General features: G+C 35.5%; 1 protein-coding gene across 1 annotated transcript in view; it reads left to right on the top strand.

Moving 5' to 3' along the window:
• LOC123525282 (dystrobrevin beta-like) overlaps nucleotides 1–24,327 on the top strand; it is a 157,323-nt gene that overhangs the window by 77,977 nt on the left and 55,019 nt on the right. Inside the window, exons 11-12 of the mRNA XM_053539631.1 lie at nucleotides 16,944–17,029; nucleotides 20,830–21,037. Coding sequence (XP_053395606.1) covers nucleotides 16,944–17,029; nucleotides 20,830–21,037 — 294 coding nt within the window. The remainder of the gene's footprint in view (nucleotides 1–16,943; nucleotides 17,030–20,829; nucleotides 21,038–24,327) is intronic.

Raw genomic sequence — 24,327 nt, 5'->3', positions numbered from 1 at the left:
TGTCTGTCTGTAACATCAGTTTCTGCAGCTGTCTGTATGTAACATCAAATACTTTCTGCAACTGTCTGTCTGTAACGTTTACTACTTTCTGCAACTGTCTGTCTGTAACATCAGATACTTTCTGCAACTGCTACCTGTAACATCCACTACTTTCTGCAACTGTCTGTCTGTAACATCAGCTATATTCTGCAACTGTCTGTCTGTAACATCCAGTAGTTTCTGCAACTGTCTGTCTGTAACATCAGATACTTTCCGCAACTGTCTTGTCTGTAACATTCATTACTTTCTGCAACTGTCTGTCTGTAACGTTCATAACTTTCTGCAACTGTCTGTCTGTAACATCAGATACTTTCTGCAACTGCTATCTGTAACATCCACTACTTTCTGCAACTGTCTGTCTGTAACATCCAATCCTTTCTGCAACTTTCTGTTTGTAACATCCACTACTTTCTGCAACTGTCTGTCTATAACATCCACTTCATTCTGCAACAGTTACTGTCTTTCTGTAACATCAAACACTTTCTGCAACTTTCTGTTTGTAACATCCATGACTTTCTGCAACTGTCTGTCAGTCTGTAACATCCAGTACTTTCTCCAGCTAAGTCTGAAACATCCAGTACTTTCTGCAACTCTCGTTCTGTAACATCCAGTACTTTCTGCAGCTGTCATTCTGTTACATCAGTGCTTTCTGCAGCTGTTTATCTGTAACATCCAGTATTTTCTGCAGCTGTCAGTGTGTAACATCCAGTACTTTCTGCAGCTGTCATTCTGTTACATCCAGTGCTTTCTGCAGCTGTTTATCTGTAACATCCAGTATTTTCTGCAGCTGTCAGTGTGTAACATCCAGTACTTTCTGCAGCTGTCATTCTGTTACATCCGTGCTTTCTGCATCTGTTTGTCTGTAATATCCAGTACTTTCTACAGCTGTCAGTGTGTAGCATCCAGTATTTTCTGCAGCTGTCAGCATGTAGCATCCAGTACTTTCTGCAGCTGTCAGTGTGCAGCATCCAGTACTTTCTACAGTTGTCTGTAACATCCAGTGCTTTTAGCAGTCTAATACTTTTCACAACTGACTGTAGTCTGTAACATCCTGGACATTTCACATTGCTGGCTATAAAATTGATGTAAATTCCTGAAAAGTGATCTCTAGCAATTATGTATGACAATAGTTGACATTACCAATGCTACAGAGAGAGTACTTTCATGACAAATTTACTGACTCCAAGTATTAAAGTAGTCTGTACTGTTAAGTGGAAATACAGCAAAATGACAGTATTGGAACTAACATTGTGATGCTAGTAAACAACAGATACTGGGAAATACATTGTTTTGTCAGTATGATTCTTAGCCATACGTGAAATATTTAAGCACTGATGTCTCTCGGGGATATGAAAGATTACTGAAGTCTTTGACTGGAAATAATTGATGTAAATGTGATTTACGTATGGAACAATTTCTATGTAATGTTGTATGTGCTGTAATTAATTTCTCTGGAGAAATTTCATTGTTGAAAAATACTGTAGTTATTAAAGTGGAATTAAAGAAAAGCATAGAGACAGAATTGATGTAATAAATACTGCTATTAAAGATACATAATTTATATAATTACTGCTGAAATAAGCACTTTATGTTGTGTCTAATAAAAATTTACTGCTGAAATCTATGTTATTTTTAAGAAATTTACTGCTAAAGTGTGTTGTTATTATAACATGGCTCCTTATATAAATTGATGGTCCAGTTTGTACTACTATGAATGGTCAGTGTATTCAACACATATAGTGGGCTAATTACATGAAAAATTGAAAATAGATATGTAAAATGGCTTGCTGGTCATGAGTAAAACTATATATTAGTATAGGACTGTACAGAAAAATCTACTGTCTCACTGACAGCACTGTAACATCTGGCAAAACAAGCCGCACTGTGACAGCTGGCAAAACAAGCCGCACTGCGACCGCTGGCAAAACAAGCCGCACTGCGACCACTGGCAAAACAAGCCTCACTGTAACAGCTGGCAAAACAAGCTGCAGTCAGAACAGATGCTATATTATACAGTGTAATACCACTGGTGTGGAAGACTGACTGCTCTGCAGTTTAAAATTTGTACTTTTTCTTTACAGTGAACACTAGATTTTGATTTTTTAAAATGGATTGATGTAAAGATTCTTTATAAAATTATTCATAGAAAACACTATTCAGTTAAATACTGTTGATTTTATACTTAACTGACAATTTAATTTGTTTCCTGTGTTTTCAAGACTCAGTCTGCTTTTTAAAATCCAGAGAAACTGTTTAATGTGTTAAATTGTTACTGTAAATACTCTTTCTCTGTCTTGATTTATTCTCTGCAAGAAATTAACAACTGGACCACATGATCGGTGCCGTCAAATTGTCATGGAGAACTTCTGAGCTTTCACTTCATAGAATTGAGGCTTGCTTGCTTAACTAACTCCAGGGCATTGTAGGCTGCTGAATAAAAATTGTTGAAGGTAAATCACTTTCAAATGTGGGACTTTGCAAGTTTAGTTTCAGCAATACAGTGCATAGGTAGAAACAGAAACTGTGCTAATTTTTCATGATTAAATGCAGTGTATGTTGGCTGGAGTTTAAATTTCAAGATTGAAATCAGATATGTATCAGTGACAGAGATGCAAGAAGAATTGTGACTGACAGATGTGCAGTTGAATATTGGATTTAAGACAATCAGTAACATGGACTACCATTGTGATTGTGATAGATGTCACAGGGTAGGTTTTATAGTTCATTTTTTCCTGTTTGGTGTGAGTTTGACCAATAAATATTTTATTTTCACAAATTTTATGAAAGTAAAATTAATCATGAATGCAAACATGAAAATTACGAAAATATTCATGCATAAGAAAACATTTTTTATTTGAGTATAATTGTGTTTAGTTTAAAGCAATTCTGGCTTGGAGAAAAAGAACTGTTGATGGGAAAGGATCGCGAATGACAAAATAGTATTTGATTAAGATTTGATTATGGAAGAGTCAGCGAGCTTGATCTGATGCATTTACTGTTATGCTTCAGAATGTCATTCAAGGTGTGTGCTTTGTACAAATGTCTGACACTGTGTGCTAATGACACCATGCTAGAATATTTACTTATATTATGGACGAAAAAAACTGTTTATATATTGTAATACATGTATAAACAACATTGATTCAATAATATCAAGGTTAGTCCTTTCCAAGAGATTGCACATACAATCCATTATCATTCACAAAAAGATTAACAAAAAATTCTTTCAGAATCAGACAGCAAAATTTCAGAAAGCCAATTAAATGTACACACTAGTCTGAATAATTAGGGAGCAGGTGTGATCGGAGATTCAGGAGTTCTGCGTAGACAAAATTGATGCCTTTTAAAGCCGTTACAGGCAAACAGTTTTAGACAGTAGTACTAGGGGTTTGGAGTCTTAATTTTCCCCAAAATTATTTAAATTCTACTGGAAAAATGGTGCATTGACATAAAATTGTTAGCAAAACTGACTACACAACTTAAGTGAGTATACTTTAATAGCTACAATTTATTGGAGTTACCTGATTATACCCCCACCAAACATGTTTGGGGAGGGGGGGGGTATATAGGAGTCAGTTTTGTCGCGTCCCGTCACATCCCGAAATCTATTATCTCAGTTATTACTAAATGGATTTGATTTAGACCTAAAATAGATGTTCCACCTTATCACCCACATCATGTGACACAAGGTGCATAACTCTGACACCAAGTTTTCATGAATTATGTCCCCTTTTACTTAGAATTTAAGGTTAATTTTGTTGTATTTTCACTATATCTCAGTTATTACTAAATGGATTTGATTCAAACTTAAAATAGTTGTTTTACCTCATCATCACCCACATCATGTGACATAAGGTGCATAACTCTGACACCAAGTTTTCATGAATTATGTCCCCTTTTACTTAGAATTTAAGGTTAATTTTGTTGTATTTTCACTATATCTCAGTTATTACTAAATGGATTTGATTCAAACTTAAAATAGTTGTTTTACCTCATCATCACCCACATCATGTGACATAAGGTGCATAACTCTGACACCAACTTTTTATGAATTATGTCCCCTTTTTACTTTAGATTTAAGGTTGATTTTGATGTATTTTCACTATATCTCAGTTATTACAAAATGGATTTTATTCAAACTTAAAATAGATGTTCCACCTCATCATCCACATCATGTGACACAAGGTGCATAACTCTGACAACAATTTTTCATGAATAATGCCCCTTTTTACTTAGAATTTAAGGTTAATTTTGATGTATATTCACTGTATCTCAGTTATTACAAAATGGATTTGATTCAAACTTAAAATAGATGTTCCACCCACATCATGTGACACAAGGTGCATAACTCTGACACCAATTTTTCTTGAATTATGTCCCCTTTTACTTAGAATATAAGGTTAATTTTGATGTATTTTCACTATATCCCATTCTGATTGGCAGCCAAAGAGAAGTAACCTTTTTTTAGCTCACCTGAGCAATGCTCAGGTGAGTTTTTCTGATCGCTCAATGTCCGGCGTCCGTCGTCCGTCGTCTGTCGTCTGTCGTCTGTCGTCTGTCGTCCGTCGTCTGTCAACATTTAGCTTGTGTATGCGATAGAGGCTGTATTTTTCAATTAATCTTCATGAATATTGGTCAGAATGATAACCTTGATGAAATCTAGGCCGAGTTCGAAAATGGGTCATCTCGGGTCAAAAACTAGGTCACTAGGTCAAATCAAAGAAAAACCTTGTGTATGCGATAGAGGCTGTATTTTTCATTTAATCTTCATGAATATTGGTCAGAATGATAAGCTTGATGAAATCTAAGCTGAGTTCGAAAATGGGTCATCTCGGGTCAAAAACTAGGTCACTAGGTCAAATCAAAGAAAAACCTTGTGTATGCGATAGAGGTGGTATTTTTCAATTAATCTTTATGAATATTGGTCAGAATGATAACCTTGATGAAATCTAGGCCGAGTTCGAAAATGGGTCATCTCGGGTCAAAAACTAGGTCACTAGGTCAAATCAAAGAAAAACCTTGTGTATGCGATAGAGGCTGTATTTTTCAATTTTTCTTCATGAATATTGGTCAGAATGATAACCTTGATGAAATCTAGGCCGAGTTCGAAAATGGGTCATCTCGGGTCAAAAACTAGGTCACTAGGTCAAATCAAAGAAAAACCTTGTGTATGCGATAGAGGCTGTATTTTTCATTTAATCTTCATGAATATTGGTCAGAATGATAACCTTGATGAAATCTAAGCTGAGTTCGAAAATGGGTCATCTCGGGTCAAAAACTAGGTCACTAGGTCAAATCAAAGAAAAACCTTGTGTATGCGATAGAGGTGGTATTTTTCAATTAATCTTCATGAATATTGGTCAGAATGATAACCTTGATGAAATCTAGGCCGAGTTCGAAAATGGGTCATCTCGGGTCAAAAACTAGGTCACTAGGTCAAATCAAAGAAAAACCTTGTGTATGCGATAGAGGCTGTATTTTTAGCCCACCATCATCAGATGGTGGGCTATTAAAATCACTCTGCGTCCGTGGTCCGTCCGTCCGTCATTCCGTCCGTCCGTCCGTCCGTTAACAATTTCTCGTTATCGCATCTCCTCAGAAACTACTGGGGGGATTTTGACCAGACTTTGTCAGAATGATGTATTGGTACCCTAGTTGTGTCCCCCTGAAAATCAGACTGGTTCAACAATTTATGAGTGAGTTATGGCCCTTTGTTTATTTCCATAATTTACATAGATTTATATAGGGAAAAACTTTGAAAATCTTCTTGTCCAAAACCACAGAGCCTAGGGCTTTGATATTTGGTATGAAGCATCATCTAGTGGTCCTCTACCTAGATGTTTTAAATTATTTCCCTGGGGTCAAATATGGCCCCGCCCCGGGGGTCACATGGTTTATATAGACTTATATAGGGAAATACTTTGAAAAACCTCTTGTCCAAAACCACAGGGCCTAGGGCTTTGATATTTTGTATGTGACATCATCTAGTGGTCTTCAACTAAGATTGTTCAAATTATCCCCCTAGGGTCAAATATGGCCCCGCCCTGGGGGTCATATGGTTTACATAGACTTATATAGGGAAAAACTTTGAAAATCTTCTTGTCCAAACCACAAAGCCTAGGGCTTTGATATTTGTAATGTAGCATCATCTAGTGGTTCTCTACCAAGTTTGTTCAAATTATCCCCCTAGGGTCAAATATGGCCCCGCCCCGGGGGTCACATGGTTCATATAGACTTATATAGGGAAAAGCTTTTAAAATCTTCTTGTCAATAACTACAACATTCAAATTTGGACCACATGTATATTTTCGAGTGGCAAGATGAACCTTGACATGAGTTGACCTTGATTTTGATCTAGTGACCTACTTTCACATTTCTGTAGCTACAGCCTTCAAATTTGGACCACATGCATAGTTTCGTGTTCCGAAATGAAATTTGACCTTGATTTTGACCTAGTGACCTACTTTCACATTTCTCAAGCTACAGCCTTCAAATTTGGACCACATGCATAGTTTTGTGTACCGAAACAAACTTTGACCTTAACATTGACCTAGTGACCTACTTTCACATTTTTGAAGGTACAGGCTTCAAATTTGGACCACATGCATAGTTTCGTGTTCCGAAATGAAATTTGACCTTGATTTTGACCTAGTGACCTACTTTCACATTTCTCAAGCTACAGCCTTCAAATTTGGACCACTTGCATAGTTTTGTGTACCGAAATGAACTTTGACCTTAAGATTGACCTAGTGACCTACTTTCACATTTCTGTAGCTACAGGCTCCAAATTTAGATCACATGCATAGGATTGTGTACCGCAACAGACTTTGACCTTGACATTGACCTAGTGACCTACTTTCACATTTTTGAAGGTACAGGCTTCAAATTTGGACCACATGCATAGATTTGTGTTCTGAAGTGAAATTTGACCTTGATTTTGACCTAGTGACCTACTTTCACATTTCTCAATCTACAGCCATCAAATTTGGACCACTTGCATAGTTTTGTGTACCGAAATGAACTTTGACCTTAAGATTGACCTAGTGACCTACTTTCAGATTTCTCAAACTACAGCCTTCAAACTTGATGCACGTGCATAGTTTTGTGTACAAAGAACTTTGTCCTTGAAATTGATCTAGAGACCTACTTTCACATTTCTCAAGCTACAGTTTTCGAATTTGGACCACATGCACAGTGTTGTGTACGGAAATGAAAATTTGACCTTGAGGTAGTCAATAAGTCTTGAAATTTGGAACACTCAAAAATGGCACATTGGTGGGCGCAAAGATCACTCTGTGATCTCTTGTTCAATTTTTCTTCATGAATATTGGTCAGAATGATAACCTTGATGAAATCTAGGCCGAGTTCGAAAATGGGTCATCTCGGATCAAAAACTAGGTCACTAGGTCAAATTAAAGAAAAACCTTGTGTATGCGATAGAGGCTGTATTTTTCAATTGATCTTCATGAATTTTGGTCAGAATGATTGCCTTGATGAAATCTAGGCCGAGTTCGAAAATGGGTCATCTCGGGTCAAAAACTAGGTCACTAGGTCAAATCAAAGAAAAACCTTGTGTATGCGATAGAGGTGGTATTTTTCAATTGATCTTCATGAATTTTGGTCAGAATGATTATTTTGATAAAATCTAGGCCGAGTTCGAAAATGGGTCATCTGGGTTCAAAAACTAGGTCACTAGGTCATATCACGTAAAAACCTTGTGTATGCGATAGAGGCTGTATTTTTCAATTGATCTTCATGAATTTTGGTCAGAATGATTGCCTTGATGAAATTTAGACCAAGTTCGAAAATGGGTCATCTCGGGTCAAAAACTAGGTCACTAGGTCAAATCAAAGAAAAACCTTGTGTATGCAATAGAGGCTGTATTTTTCAACTGATCTTCATGAAATTTAGCCAGAATGATTACCTTGATAAAATCTAGGCTGATTTCGAAAATCGGTCATCTGGGATCAAAAACTAGGTCACTAGGTCAAATCGAAGAAAAACATTGTGTATGCAATAGAGGATGTATTTTTCAATTGATCTTCATGAAATTTGGTCAGAGTGATTGCCTTGATGAAAACTAGGTCGGTTTTGAATATGGGTTATCTGAGGTCAAAAACTAGGTCACTAGGTCAAATTAAAGAAAAATCTTGTGTATGAGATAGAGACTGTTTTTTTCAGTTGATATTTATGAAATTTGGTCAGGTTGATTGCCTAAATGAAATCTAGGTCGAATTTGAATATGGGTCATCTGAGGTCAAAAACTAGGTCACTTGGTCAAATCAAAGAAAAAACTTCTGTATGTGATAGAGGCTGTATTTTTCAGTTGATCTTCATGAATTTTGGTCAGAATGATTGCCTTGATAAAATCTAGGTCGAGTTTGAACATGGGTCATCTAGGGTCAAAAACTAGGTCATATAAGAAAATGCTTGTTTTATCGCAAGAGACCAATTTTTTGGTCCAATCTTAATGAAAATTGGTCAGAATATTTGTTTCCATGAAATCACTAGGTCAAACATGTTTTACACTGTTATGGAGTGTTTCTTAGGTGAGCGACCTAGGGCCATCTTGGCCCTCTTGTTAAAACTTTTGCACTGAGTTTCTTCCCCTTAAATTCCAGGAATTAGTCTATTTTTAGAAATCCTATTTTTAGATTTTCAGTATTTTAGGTAGTTTTCGAACTTTTTTATTATCAGTCCTATGTAAAAAGTAAATACATTTTTCTGTGGTAACATTGGTCGGTAAGACACTTTTTTGTATTTACTTTTAGTGTATTTCTAATATTAGAGATTTTTTATATTTACCTCATCCCTCATCCAGGGCACATAATTATACTAGTATTACTTATATGTGGAAGCCCAGGATGAAGTACTCCAAAGACGAGTAAACTTCTTTTTAAGTATTAAGCTTTTTTGACATTTTTATATTATTCTAAGTATTTTTAAGATTACTTATGGTTGCCATTCTTCTGTGACAAGACGGTATTATGGGGTTATGAGTCACTCCTGTGACAGTTCTAGTTGAATCTGCAACCAAGCAACATAAAACTCATTTAGTCTGTGACAGTGATTTTTAAGGCAAATTTGACTTTGTATCATTATGCCCTCCTTCGCAGAAGGTGGGGTATATTGGTTTGCAGATGTCAGTCGGTCGGTCAGTATGTTGATCGGTCCGTAGACCAATTGGTTTCCAGATGATAACTCAATAACGCTTGGGCCTAGGATCATGAAAGGTGATAGGGAGGTTGGTCATGACTAGCAGATAACCCTATTGATTTTGAGGTCAGTTGTTCAAAGGTCAAGGTCACAGTGACCCGGAAAAGTTAAACGGTTTCTGGATGATAACTCAAGAACGTTTGGGCCTAGGATCTTGAAAGTTGATAGGGAGGTTGGCCATGACCAGCATATGACGCCTATTGATTTTGAGGTCAGTAGGTCATACGTCAAGGTCACAGTGACCCAGAACAGTTAAACAGTTTCCAGATGATAACTCAAGACCGCTTGGGTCTAGGATCATGGAAGTTGATAGGGAGGATGGTAAGGACCAGCAGATGACCCCTATAAATTTTGAGGTCAGTAGGTCTAAGGTCAAGGACACAGTGACCCAGAACAATTAAACAGTTTCCGGGCTATAACTTGAGAATGCTTGGGCCTAGGATCACAAAACTTAATAGGGATGTTGATCATGACAGTAGATGACCCCCATTGATTTTGAGGTCAAAGATCAATGTCTCAGTGACCCTTAACAGTTAAGGAGGTAGGATACCTTGTTACAAGGGTAAATTCAAATTAATTGAACCGCAGCATGATTTTGTATTTCGTGTAATATGAAGTTTTAACTGCTACAATCTCAATTTCGTTTGTCTCTGTCCCTTCAAGTTCAATTTTTATCCAGGTTTGAAGAACATGACCATCCAAAGGTATTTCATATTGAAAGAAGAAGGAAAATACGGATATTTAACACTTTTCAGTGTAATTTAGTTTCATTGATATCCGTAGAAATCTGCATAATTGATAATTTTACTGGTATGCACGTTATCTTTCTAATATAAGCTTAAAATGTATATGTCGCGGGGCTCGTGTTTCCATGGTAACGCATTTTCTCTCATTTTTAAACAACTATGTATAAAAATAGGGGTTTTCGACGGCTTCAGTGCCATTCTGTTAATGACCAACATGAAATATTTGGGTAATATTATTAGCAAAATACCAAGCCCTTTACATGGTACCCTATTTTTCTTAAATTTTAAAGTAACCATGGCAACAGAGACGTTTAAAATAGCTTATATCTTGCTGTTTGTCGTAATTTCTTTAAAAAAATATTGAATAAGATTATCTTTCTAGTTGATGTAGCTTTAAAACATATTATTTCTAACGTAGGTTACATTTTCGTGTTATTTGCATTTATTCAAACAAATTCACAGCTTAGAATACGTACAGCAGTACCCCTCGTCTGCCATTTTTCATGGAAAAATCGTTCAGCGTGCTGCTATTATTCTCATGGATATTGTTGAAATGAAAATAAAAAGCCGAGGCTGTGTTCCTTAAATAGACCAGTGTCAACGCTTTTGAATTTTACATTTAGATACATAGGTCACGGGCTTCGTTTCCATGGTAACAACAATTCAATTCAAGAAACCACAATTTTCTACTGAAATTTGAACAATTTTAGATCTTAGTTTTAGTATGTAAGTAACAAATTATCAATGGAACCTGAAAAATAGGTATTACAAATCAAACTGCTAGACTTTTTATTTGAAAATGGCCGTAACAAGTAACCTTTCACCCAACTATATTCCAAATAACATTGGTTGCCATCATCCATTTTCTTACATTCCGCGTAACATTTCAGTATAACTACATAAAAGAAGCAAAATATTGATTATTATTCAGACCAAAAGACTCATAAAAAATATTTCAGCAAAAAATGGTTATTTGAAAATAGTTAAAATAAAGAAAATGTACAGAATTACGTACTTTCAAGATAAAAGCTATTAATTTTGCGCGGTAACTGACACGTAACGTCATGACGTCAATGACGTCATTTTAAGGCAACATTGTTTTGAAGCGTTTCTGTGGCAATTTATTCATTATTTTTGCATTATTAAACCATAAAGCATCAGATCGAAGACAAATTCATGATTTGTTTTCAGAAGAATGAATATACAAACACATTTAGTTTGTCGTAAACGTCGTCGTAAATCGTCACATTAGCTTCCGGTTGGACATGCGCACATACAAATATGAAGGTAACCTACCTCCTTAAACAGCTGAAGAACACTTGGGCCTAGGATTTCGAAAGTTGATAGGAAGGTTGGTCATGACCAGCAGATGATCCCTATTGATTTTAAGGTCAGTTGGTCAAAAGTCAAGACCACATTGACCTAGAACAGTAGAACTTTTTTTCTGCCAAATAACTGGAGAATTCTTTGGTCTAAGATCACATTTGATACAGAGTTTACTTATGATTGGTAAATGACCCATAATTATTGATTTGAGGTCAGGACATCAAACATCCAGGGCACAGTGACCAAATAATTTCTGTTCATTGTGCAATTACTGAATGCATCAGGGGGAGAGGTGCATTTTGTGTTCTACGAGCTCTTGTTAACAATGCTCAGGTGAGTTTTTGTGACCGCTCGATGTCCGGTGTCCGACGTCTGTCTGTCTGTCGTCTGTCAACATTTAGCTTGTGTATGCGATAGAGGCTGTATTTTTCAACTGACCTTCATGAAATTTGGTCAGAATGATAACCTTGATAAAATCTAGGCCATATTTGTAAATGGGTCATCTGTGGTCAAAAACTAGGTCACTAGGTCAAATCAAAGAAAAACCTTGTGTATGCGATAGAGGCTGTATTTTTCAACTGATCTTCATGAAATTTGGGCAGAATGATAGCCTTGATGAAATCTAGGCAGAGTTTGAATATGGGTCAGCTTGGGTCAAAAACTAGGTCACTAGGTCAAATCAAAGAAAAACATTGTGTGTGCGATAGAGGCTGTATTTTTCTCTTGATTTTCATGAATTTTGGTCAGAATGATTGCCTTGATAAAATCTAGGTCAGGTTTGAATATGGGTCATCTTTGGTCAAAAACTAGGTCACTAGGTCAAATCAAAGAAAGACCTTGTGTATGCGATAGGGGCTGTATTTTTCGACTGATCTTCATGAAATTTGGTCAGAATGATTACCTTGATAAAATCAAGGCCAAATTCGAAAATTGGTCATCTGGGGTCAAAATCTAGGTCACTAGGTCAAATCAAAGAAAAATCTTGTGTATGCAATAAAGGCTGTATTTTTCAATTGATCTTTATTAATTTTGGTCAGATTGATTGCCTTGATAAAATCTAGGTCAAATTCTAATATGGATCATCTGGGTTCAAAAACTAGGTCACTAGGTCAAATCAAAGAAAAACCTTGTGTATGCAATAGGGGCTGCATTTTATACCGGATCTTCATGAAATTTGATCAGAATGTTTGTCTTGATGAAATCTAGTTTGAATCTAAATATGGGTCATCTAGGTTAAAAATCTAGGTCACCCGGTCAGATTTAAAAAAAACCTTGTGTACGCAATAGGGGCTTCATTTTACACTGGATATTCATAAAATTTAGTCAGAATGATAACCTTGATAAAATTAAGTTCAATTTAGAATATGGGTCATCTGGGTCAAAAACTTAAGGTCGCTAGGACAGATCAAAGAAAAAGGTTTTGTATGTTATAGAGGCTGTATTTTTCAATTGAGGTTCATGAAATTTGGTCAGAATGATTGCCTTGATCAAATCTAGGTCAGATTCGAATGTAGGTCATTTTGGCTCAAAAACTAGGTCACTAGGTCAAATGGAAGAAAATACCTGTTTACACTTAGGAGACCACATTTTTGGTCCAATCTTAATGAAAATTGGTCAGAATATTTGTTTCCATGAAATCACTAGGTCAAACATGTTTACACTGTTATGGTGTGTTTCTCAGGTGAGCGACCTAGGGCCATCTTGGCCCTCTTGTTTTCAAAAACTGTATGATATACATGATTCAAGCATTTCTAAATGTTATATCTTAACAAATTGAATGAATTTTAATCTTTCAAAAATCTTTAGGAAAATTTTTGCTGATATACATATAGAAAACTGTCTGATATGTCTTTAACAAAATAAATTTGCAGCATCAACTCATTCGCAATAGTAGGGAATTTTCATGGAAAGGTATTCTGTCCAGTCTTTATATACAAAATTTCTGCCTCTATGTCTTGTTTGTGTAAAAATGCAATTTGTTCAAAAACAATAATCGAGGCAGTTGTCTTGTGCCTCTGTATAGGTAAGTTGTCTCATCTTTATCATGGAAGTCAATATTTACTCCAAAAAATTTTGTCTTATCTGAAAAAGCAAATCGCATGAAAGATAACTCTTCCAGGACTATTTATTATCTGGACAAAAATGTGTTTCATAAATAAATAAGAAGCTAAACATTACTGCTAATTACTTACAGGTATGGTATTATAGAAGGAAATTATACATAATTCATCTGGGGAAAACATATAAACTGCAGAATTGTATGTCATCAAAACTGCATATTTCTAAAAACAAATCCCAGGATACAAGGACACAAAACGTATGAGAAGAAATACAGTGGTACAAAAATGTTTGTTTTGTCAAATGGTAATATAGTGAGTACCTTAATTGTGTTTACAAATGAACCCAGAGGCCTCCGTGACTGAGTGGTTAAGGTCGCTGACTTTGAATCCCTTGCCCCTCACCACTCACTGATTATTTGGGTTTGAGCCTCACTCAGGCGTTGAGTTATTCATGAGAGAAAGCCGTTCATCTAGCTTACGGAAGCTGCCCACCCCTGATGAAATAATGCACGTGGGGTACCTGGGGCCTTCCTCCACCATCAAAGCTGGAAAGTCCCAGTATGACCTAAACTGTGTTGGTACGATGTTAAACCCAAGAAAAACAAACAAACAGATGAACTTAATTTGCAAATCCGCAGAGACGTTTGGAAACTCATTAACTTTGTGGAACTGCAGCTGCAGAAAACGTTTGTTAATGAAATGCAGACATTTTTTAGAATAAATGAAATGTAAGTGTTTAGTTAACAAGAAATGCCTATCATCACCTTTTGAAGCAAATTCGATGTCAAATTCATCCCTGCATTTGCTGTAAAAATCTTCCTGTGGTGAGAGCTCTTAAGTAGCAAAATATACTGCTTTAGTTTTGGGCTTGGTTCATTGTTGTTAAAAATTTTGCTTTAGGTACCACTCATATCTTTGCTTAGCATATAAATACTGTTATCCTATATTTTATACAGCAAATTTATTTATAAGGAAATTCTAATGTGAAAGATTTTAGATATGACTGTTTAATATACATTGCATATGAAAAAACGTTCAATAGTGATCAATATGGATTGTTTCAGCTGTCCATATATACAGGTTTGTTCATTTGGCATCAGGAATTTGTGAACTTGGTTTATCAATTAATCAAATGTCTGATATTTGAGAATCAATATAGATTAGATATTACTGATTAATACTGTAAATAATGAAAATATTCAATAATTAGAATTCTCCAGAGGTGGGCTGTATTTTAAAAAAATTGCCATAACATTCATTGAAAGAATCTTTGATTGAATTTGTAATAGCATTCATTAAAGAAATCTGTGAATGAACACTGATTTTTATGCCCCCGAAGGGAGGCATATAGTTTTTGAACCGTCTGTCGGTCTGTCGATCTGTCGGTCTGTCAGTCTGTCCGCAATTTTCGTGTCCGGTCCATATCTTTGTCATCGATGGATGGATTTTCAAATAACTTGGCATGAATGTGTACCACGGTAAGACAATGTGTCGCGCGCAAGACCCAGGCCCGTAGCTCAAAGGTCAAGGTCACACTTAGACATTAAAGGATAGTGCATTGATGGGCGTGTCCGGTCCATATCTTTGTCATCGATGGATGGATTTTCAAATAACTTGGCATGAATGTGTACCACAGTAAGACGACGTGTCGCGCGCAAGACCCAGGTCCGTAGCTCAAAGGTCAAGGTCACACTTAGACGTTAAAGGATAGTGCATTGATGGGCGTGTCCGGTCCATATCTTTGTCATCGATGGATGGATTTTCAAATAACTTGGCAAGAATGTGTACCACAGTAAGACGACGTGTGGCGCGCAAGACCCAGGTCCGTAGCTCAAAGGTCAAAGTCACACTTAGACGTTAAAGGTCATATTTCATGATAGTGCATTGATGGGCGTGTCTGGTCCATATCTTTGTCATTCATGCATGGATTTTAAAATTATTGGGCATGAATGTGTACCACAGTAAGACGATCTGTCGCGCGCAAGACCCAGGTCCGTAGGTCAAAGGTCCTAAACTCTAACATCGGCCATAACTATTCATTCAAAGTGCCATCCGGGGCATGTGTCATCCTATGGAGACAGCTCTTGTTTTTTATTGACTGATTTACAGCATGAGGGTAATTTTTTATTTGCTGCCTTCTATTGATTCCAAAAATGGTTCCATGTTATATATTTTTTAGCTCACCTGAAATTTGTTCAAGGTGGAAAATTATTATTGGTGGGTGACCAGTTGTCTATCATCAGCATTTAATTTAAACATCTCCTTTGAAACTACTGGTCAGAATGACACCAAACTCAACATGGTGTGTAGCATTGATCCTGGCAAGGTCCTCTCTCAAATTTATTCAAACTAATCACAATATTTTGTTATGTCAAATTTCCAATGGAAGTACAAATTCACAAAACATACAGCAGAAATGGCAAATAATATCTCAACTTACATTAAACAGCACAGTATGTGAGGGTTGGATTGAAGGTTAAACATTACAGCAAAGTATGTGAGGGTTGGATTGAAGGGTTATTAGAGTAAGTCTTATAAAATAGTCACTTGCTTGCCTTTGTTAAAATTCAGAAGTGACTCAGCACCATTTATATATAATTGAGCCGCGCCATGAGAAAACCAACATAGTGGCTTTGCGACCAGCTTGGATCCAGACCATCCTGGGCATCCGCGCAGTCTCAGGTCAGGATCCAAGCTGTTCACTAATGGTTTCTCTAATTGCAATAGACTATGAAAGCAAACAGCATGGATCCTGACCAGACTGCGTGGATGCACAGGCTGGTCTGGATCCATGCTGGTCGCAAAGCCACTATGCTGGTTTTCTCATGGCGTGGCTCATATATATGATCCATTAGTTTCAATTTACTACATGGCTGATAAAAAAATATACTCTGTAAAAGAACTTTGCTTTTTGTTGCAACTGCCTTACATGTAGAAAAATATATATACTGTATTGGAGATTGCCAATCAGTTATACTTTATATGTCTCAGCTGGTTGTCTGGTTTTTTCTGTATTTAGTTAATAACCAGAACACATGCACATGATGTGGGCGATACTTTCTGTGACATGTAGGTGGTCGTTTCAGATTTATCTTATTGTCTCACAAATGACAGCCAATCCTTGTTAATTTCTGTAAAATATCAAGGAAATGTTATATAATTTATGGAATGGTTACATTTACAAATTAATTATGTATTTTTTATAGCTGGAGTGTGATATCACTAGTTACATGGTATGAAAAAGTTGTATTATTAGGAGACAACTGTCCTCTTACAAGCACTCTCTAGTTTTATATGTAGTATTGGGTAGTGCGGTTCCTTCCAAGTTTGTTCAAACTGGGGACCTTTAGTAAAGTTTGATGATAATTAGTAACAGGTTCATAGAATTATAGGAGGAAAATTTAGGAAAATTTTTCAATGGTTTCACAAAGAAACGTTTCATGTAGCATTTACATGTAGATAGCCTGTTCAGGTGAGCAGCTTTGCAGTAAATATAGTTTCTAAGGGTGAAGCACTTGCTCTGTTATTGGCTGAACTCAGTCAATTTATATTTCAGGCTCGAAGCCCACAGGAGATGAATTTTACATTAGATACAAACAAGGCACAAAGGGAACTCATTGCTCAACTTGAACAAAAAAACAGGTATGAAAATGTATCAATTTTAGGCTCAAATAATATATACTGTAAATCACTATATTCGCGTGATCTTTATTTCGCAAATTCCTGTACCCTGAATTATTTCACGGAATTATGAATTCGCGACGAGAGGGTCACAAATTTAAATTCGCGAAGGTTCTTATCTTATATTAGCGGAATTCTAATTCCGGAAGTCTTGATTACATTAATTTCCATTATTCCTTACCGTAACGAATTTATGCATGCAAAAGACTCATTAAATACGTGGTCCGTAATGGCTATTTCGTATCAGTAATCAGTTATTTTATTCACACAAATTGCCTTTGTTCGACTGAAATTGATTGAAAAGAAACTTTTAATCGGGGCGATTATTCTTACTACATTTAATAGCTGATCAAATGTTTAACGTTTGTTACAGTCATTTGTAAGGTACAAGTATAAAATACAATGGTTTGACAAATTGTCCGCAAATCCCAATAGTTATCTGAACAAAATGTGTAAAAAATTGGTTTGTTGAGAAGATAAAAGATGGTATGGATGATCCCCTCAGGCAACACGCGCACATACAAAGTGCATCAAGGAGATGTGCTCCGTAACCTGTTAAAAACACAGTTATCATGTTATATACATCCCTGCCAGCTGCATGTAAATCCAATCTCTAGACCTTAGCGTTAATTCTGTCTCTAAGCAGTATATTCCACATGAAATGTAGTTTCGAGGATTTTTATTATACTTATTGGTAATTTCATGATATATTGAAATAAATTGAAGTTCATTCAATAAACATCATGTACAGGCAGTTAGTATTCATTGCTGAACTTGACCTTTTTTCTGACATTTTTTTCGGATATGTCTGTATGTTATGGAAGGAAATCTACGCGGATTTATGAATTCGCGATGCACCCAGTTCGTGAAAAGTAGCGAAAATAAAACACTGCAAATAATACTGGATTTACAGTAACACATTGTACACTATGACATGACTATTTATAATATTGTTAAAGAAAAAAGAATTTTTGACTTATTTATATGAATCACCTGTCCTTAGTTTGTGCTATTGACTAATGAATAGTTCAACACTGAATTTTGCTGGGCTTAAGTCAAAACTTTAAAGACCGGCTCCAGTCCTACCTTTTAACCTTAAATTGTCACTGAAAAAGCATGAAAATCCTGACTATGAACAGTGACGCCTGTCAAAATAGAGTCCATTTTATATAAAATTCTATATAAAATACCTGTTGTTTTTCGTACTAAAGTGTGACGATGGCCGTTAACTGTTACCTATTGTAATCATGGGTTGCATACAGACAATAGAATTTGAATAACAGCGGAGCAGGGCTTTAAGGAAAAATTATGAAAATTTACTTCTGATGTTATGTAATAACATGCTTATTATTGAACAATGTGACATTCAATAGTCAGAACTAGTGGCTGTCTATCCTTTGCCCTAAGTCGTTCGTAACTTTGGCAATAGCTTTGACTATTGACCAGCAAGTCATTAAATAAATGTGTAATAATTAATATACATGTACTCTTTTATATAGATGCTTGTCTTAGTAGTAATTGTGTCTTTAATCATACACTCCTTTAAAAAAAAAATGAAGAGAAGTATTAACAGCTAGAGGCTGTAGATAAAGAAGAGAGAAAGAAAAACAAGGTTACATGAAAAAGTCTCTGAATTGCTGTGCCTGTATGGAAGCTTTAAACTGTACTAGGAAACACTGGAATTACCAAAATATCCAGATGCCAACTGATAGTGTCAGGTATATGGAATATTTTGAAAAGTGGACATGCATGTGTTGTTACTAAACTATTCAACAGCTTCTTTATTATATACTTTTTGTAACGAAGTATTTCTCCAACAAAATCAACTGAAACTGCAGTACACAGTAAAGACAAAAATGTAACTATAAAGGATTTTTCATGAATATACACAATATTTGGGCTTTCAAAGATATGTCTGTTAAATGTATATGCATTTCTATTCAGTCATTGCCATTTTGTGAGATGGATAATTATGAGAGTTTATTGACCTGGGAAAAGTCATCTTAACTGAGGATGTAGCCATATAAGTTGATACTTAAAGGCAACAATTTTATTCTTAAATCCAGCGTGTCCGGTCCATATCTTTATCATCGATGGATGGATTTTCAAATAACTTGGCATAAATGTGTGACACAGTAACACGACGTGTCGCGCGCAAGACCCAGCACCGTAGGTCAAAGGTCCTAGTTAAACTATTCATTTAAAGTGCCATCGGGGGCATGTGTCATCCTATGGAGACAGCTCTTGTTTGTATTAAAATGTGTATGTTTATAATAAAAGAAATAGATGAATTACATTTAATAGTATAATTTTATTTTGTATTGTGTTAATACATTGCACTTGTAAATATATATACTCTGCTACCATAATTTGTGTCTGAGTAATCAATAACATCTGTCATTATTTGATGACAGTTCATTAATAACTTGATCCTATTTCCCAAAGACTTCCTCTCTTGTTCAAAGTAATTGTACATATTGGTGAAATTATCACTTTTTGTGCTATGTTGCTATCAGTGGTTACATCATGTCATTGTGTAAATAAGTAATGTATAGATGGAACAATACAGCCGTCAGTCAGTATCATTATAGAGTGATAATTAACTTCTTTCCAATCATACTGTAGAGCAGGATTAGTTTGTAGGCTAGATTTGTTTGTATAGTCATGATAATGGTCAGTACTCTAATAAATCATGAAATGTTTTTCTTTGTTTAAAGTGCAATAGAAGAAAATTCCTTCAAATTGTTTTTGTGCTGTAAGGAGCACATGATTTTTCTTCGTTGATAATATCATAAAATCATTCAGCACTTAATTGGACACGCAATTGTAAACAGGTCCAGAGAAGATGTTAAGAAATAATCTTTACATAAGGGATAGCTGCATGTGCCTCTTATTATGTCTCCCACACCACTGTGGTGGGAGACATATTGATTTACTCCTGTCTGTATGTCTGTCTGTCTATCTGTCTGTCACAACTCTTGTCCGCGGTTTAAGTCGAACATTTCTCATCAGATCTTCACCAAACATGAAAAAAATGTGTTTGCCAATAAGTCCTCGGCCAGGTTTGATAACTAGCCAAATCGGCCCAGGCACTTCAGAATTATGGCCCTTGAATCACCGAAAATCACTCTGTACACAGATGCCAGTGATACAGGTATTGGTGCATGGTTGACTCAGATACATAACTATTCAGATGATTAGGCAGTTGTGGGAGACATGCGCTTTTCTCAAAAGCAGCTCTACTTTATTTATCAAAAGCATTGCATTTTGAACCATTCCATTTAAAGTAATTATAATGGTCTAATATTATTAACAAAGTATATTATATATGATAGAATATGTTTTGTTAAACTATGTACATGTACAGTCCAAACTGAGTCACATAAAACACATTAAACACTTCTATAGGGTATCAGCTGTGTATTGTTCATACAAATATTGAAATTTATTCCATAATGAAAAAATAAAAGTACAATTTATATTGAACCACATTCGCTTTGTTGAAGTAAGTTAATGCTGGTCTATGGTCAAAACCCTAAAAAACTCTGTTGCACAAATATAATATTATTTACAGTAACAGAAAACTTGCGAATGCTCAACTCTAACATTTCTAGAGGTGTTTATAATATGTTTTATTGATTCTGCATATAGAAATATGATATTTTGTAATATTTTGTTGATTTTGATGAACCCACTTATTTGTCTAGTTGAGCTTCAGTAATTGGACTGATTAATTTTCAGTGTCTAATGTTTCATTGCAGAGAAATTATGAGAGAGATACAGCGATTACGAATGGAACAAGAGGCAAATGCGAAGACTACCGCAAATGCCCAGTATAATCCGACACTTATGGCGGAGTTAAGATTATTGAGGCAACGAAAAGATGAGCTGGAAAATCGCATGACGGCTCTTCAAGACAGTCGGAAAGATCTGGTGATGCAGCTTGAAGCATTGATGAAATTGTTAAAGGTTTGTTTGCTTGTTGTTAACATAATCTGTTTGAACACGGATAATTCTAAATGATCTAGCATTGATTTTAAAGTAATTGACGTAAACACTTTAATGAGAATAGATTATTCAGATAATTCATGATTATGATAGAGTAGAACTGTTACTGATTCTTGGAAAAAGTAGGGGAAGAAATGTATAGACAATATTTGTATAATTTAACACTTCAAAAGATATTCTTCAAAATGATTTTTGTTTTTAATTTTTGATAAATATAAGAATGTCTTAATTGATTAAGGCTGTTAAAATGCATTGAAATGGCCAGTAAGTCTGACATGTTTTTAGCTTACCTGTCACGAAGTGAGTTATATAGGAAAAATACTTAAAAAAATCATCTGATCCTATTTCCAAGACTGTTTAATTATAATTACCTGATGACCCCAAGTGATATGATGTCACTTGACTGTGACCTTGACCTACTGACCTACTTTCTTATTTTTTTAAGATACAGCCTTGAAATTTTCATGACATACACAGTTTTGCACACAAATCGTAAAACTGAATTTCATTGACCATGAATGTGACCTACTGACTTTCTTAATATTGTATCATCAGTTTGACATTTGAAACATGTAGCTCATATTACTCAGGTGAGCGATCCAGGGTCATCATGACCCTCTTGTTTTTTTTGTCAGCAAGGATTTAATCTTGGTGCTTAGTTTTTCCATTTCAACAGATCTGGTTGTTGGAGCAAATCATCTGTCTTTCTGCTTGTTAGTATAAATGGGTGGTCAAGCATCTGTTGTCCATAGTTCATTGACTGGTGTCTTCAGGTTTCTTCAAACAACTTTTTTTCCAGAACAGCTTGTTAATTTTCACCAAACTTGGTCAGTAGCATCCTTGCAACTGGACTGATGGTTCCGCTGAATTCACACTTCTGTACATGTACTATGGCTGTAACTGTATATTTAAAGTAGTGACTTTCTAACCGTGTAATTTTGCATTACATCTATTTGAGTACCTGTACTTGCTTTATCTGTTTCTAGCTACGTGACAGGGTGAGCTTTTGTGATTGCATTTTGTCCATCGTCCGTCCAACTGTCGTCCGTTCACAATTTCTTGTGAACACAATAGAGACCACATTTTGCAACAATTTTAATCAAACTTGTACACAACTTGTATTGGCATAATATCTCGGATCCTTTCAAAAACTGGCCAGATCCCATCATGGGTTCCAGAGTTATGGCCCCTTAAAGGGCCAAAATTTGCTATTTTTGGCTTGTGAATACAATAGAGACCATATTTTGCAAACAACTTTAATCAAACTTGCACACAACTTGTATTGGCATATATCTCAGTTCCTTTTGAAAACTGGCCAGATCCCATCATGGGTTTCAGAGTTATAGCCCCTTAAAGGGCCAAAATTTGCTATTTTGGTCTTTGCAGCCATATAGAGACTTCAATTTTATGGTTTGATTTGATACAAACTTGCAAAATATCTTCAACAACAATAAGTGTTGGATTCCTTGATAAATCTGTCAGATACAATTATAGGTTCCGGAGTTTAATGATGAACAAGTTGGCTGTTGGAATACCCAAGTTATGGCCCTTGAATTAATTAAAATTTTGTTTTTATGGCCCCACCATTTGGTGGATATCTTGTTGTAATTACTCTTATCTCCCTTTATTGAAATTAGTTGTCAAACTCTGAATGTATTGAATGGAATTTATTCAGAGAACATACAAAGAAAAATGACAGTAAGGGTTGTGTATGAGAACCATAACTCTGTCTTTTTTACTTTTTGAATTATCAATTTTTATAAAGAATTACTCAATTATTTGAACTGTAAAAGTGGTAAAGGGAATATATCCAAATTACATACAACAAGAACAATTACCCATCCATGCTTAAGTTTTGAATTATCTCTCTTTGTTAAAATTGCTCATAGCACGTACATTTCTAGAGAATAACTCAAGTATTGTTAAACTTTCACACAATAACAGAGGATGTCGAGAGGAAGTGCAGTACACAAGGATCATAACTCTATCTTGCTTACTATTTAGTTTTTCAAGTCATAACTCTTTTACGGCTGAAGTTAATTAATTTAAACTGCATACAAGGATAAAGGACGTAAAGGGGAAGAATCATACTCAATTTTGTCTCACCTGTCAGTTAACCCCATGTCTGAATCTTTTTTTTAGAAAGATTACTAAAGCAGTGTACAAGGGGATTGGATCACATTTCACACATCGATAGAAGACATTTATAGTAAATGTGTTGTCTAAGATCCATACGTCTACATTGTCCCTTTAAGAAGAATTATGTCCTTTTATTTTAAAAGAATTATGTCCTTGTATTATATTTGCACTACAGTACTGATGACTGCTTAGTTATGTGCCCTTGATTTAGTTATCATTTCTATGTAACATTTACATGCAGTGTAACTGATACCTGTACCAAACGTGGTATGTGATGTTTGGTCTGTGAATTTATGAGTGTACTCTAGTAAGATTTTGGATTTTGTGAACTTTGTCTTGAATTAAGAGCAATTTTACTCAAATGAGAAATAATATTATGAGCAATTTTTCTCATAGCTATTTGGAAAATTTTGAAAATCTTCTCCGCCAAAACAGCTGGTCCCATTTTAAAATTACATGTGTTTCAAAGCATGGTTCCTATAGTTCCAAAATCATTCAGTGCAGCTGTGAATGTCAGGTGAGCGAACTAGGGCCTTCATGGCCCTTCTATTTTCTTATAATTATACCAAACAAAATTTAATTGTTCTAACTGTTTTGTAAAATGAAACAGTAACACTGATTGTGTGACACAGAGCTGACTGGAAAGGATAAGCGGGTCTGTAAATAGACCAGTTTAGAGTACATAGCTTTTCCCCAGATTTCTGAAGTGCTAAATAGGTCTAAGTAAGAATTATTCAGTGAAGAGATATATTGATTGTGAGAAAATAGGCATGAATAGTTGTGCAGTACTAAACTCCAGTATTTATATGCCTTAGTATACAGTACCATATATAGGACATTTCTACAATTATTTTCCTCAATATTTCTTGTCTTGCTCTATTACTGGCCTGGTCACGTAAAGTTTGAATTAGCAATGCAGACTATCTGTAATGAGATAATCAGAGTTTCTCCAGGACACTGGCCTTATGAGAATTTTATTCATTCATAGTTCAGAATCTGTGTTCAAAGAGTAAGAAATATCATACAGAACAGAGTATGAGTCAGACAGAAATAAGATATGATAATGAAAACAACATGCATGAAGATGTTATGACGAAACAAGGAGGAACATT

Source organism: Mercenaria mercenaria, chromosome 3, assembly GCF_021730395.1.
Source record: "Mercenaria mercenaria strain notata chromosome 3, MADL_Memer_1, whole genome shotgun sequence".
Taxonomy (NCBI): domain Eukaryota; kingdom Metazoa; phylum Mollusca; class Bivalvia; order Venerida; family Veneridae; genus Mercenaria; species Mercenaria mercenaria.
This window is presented reverse-complemented; position numbering and strand designations above follow the sequence as displayed.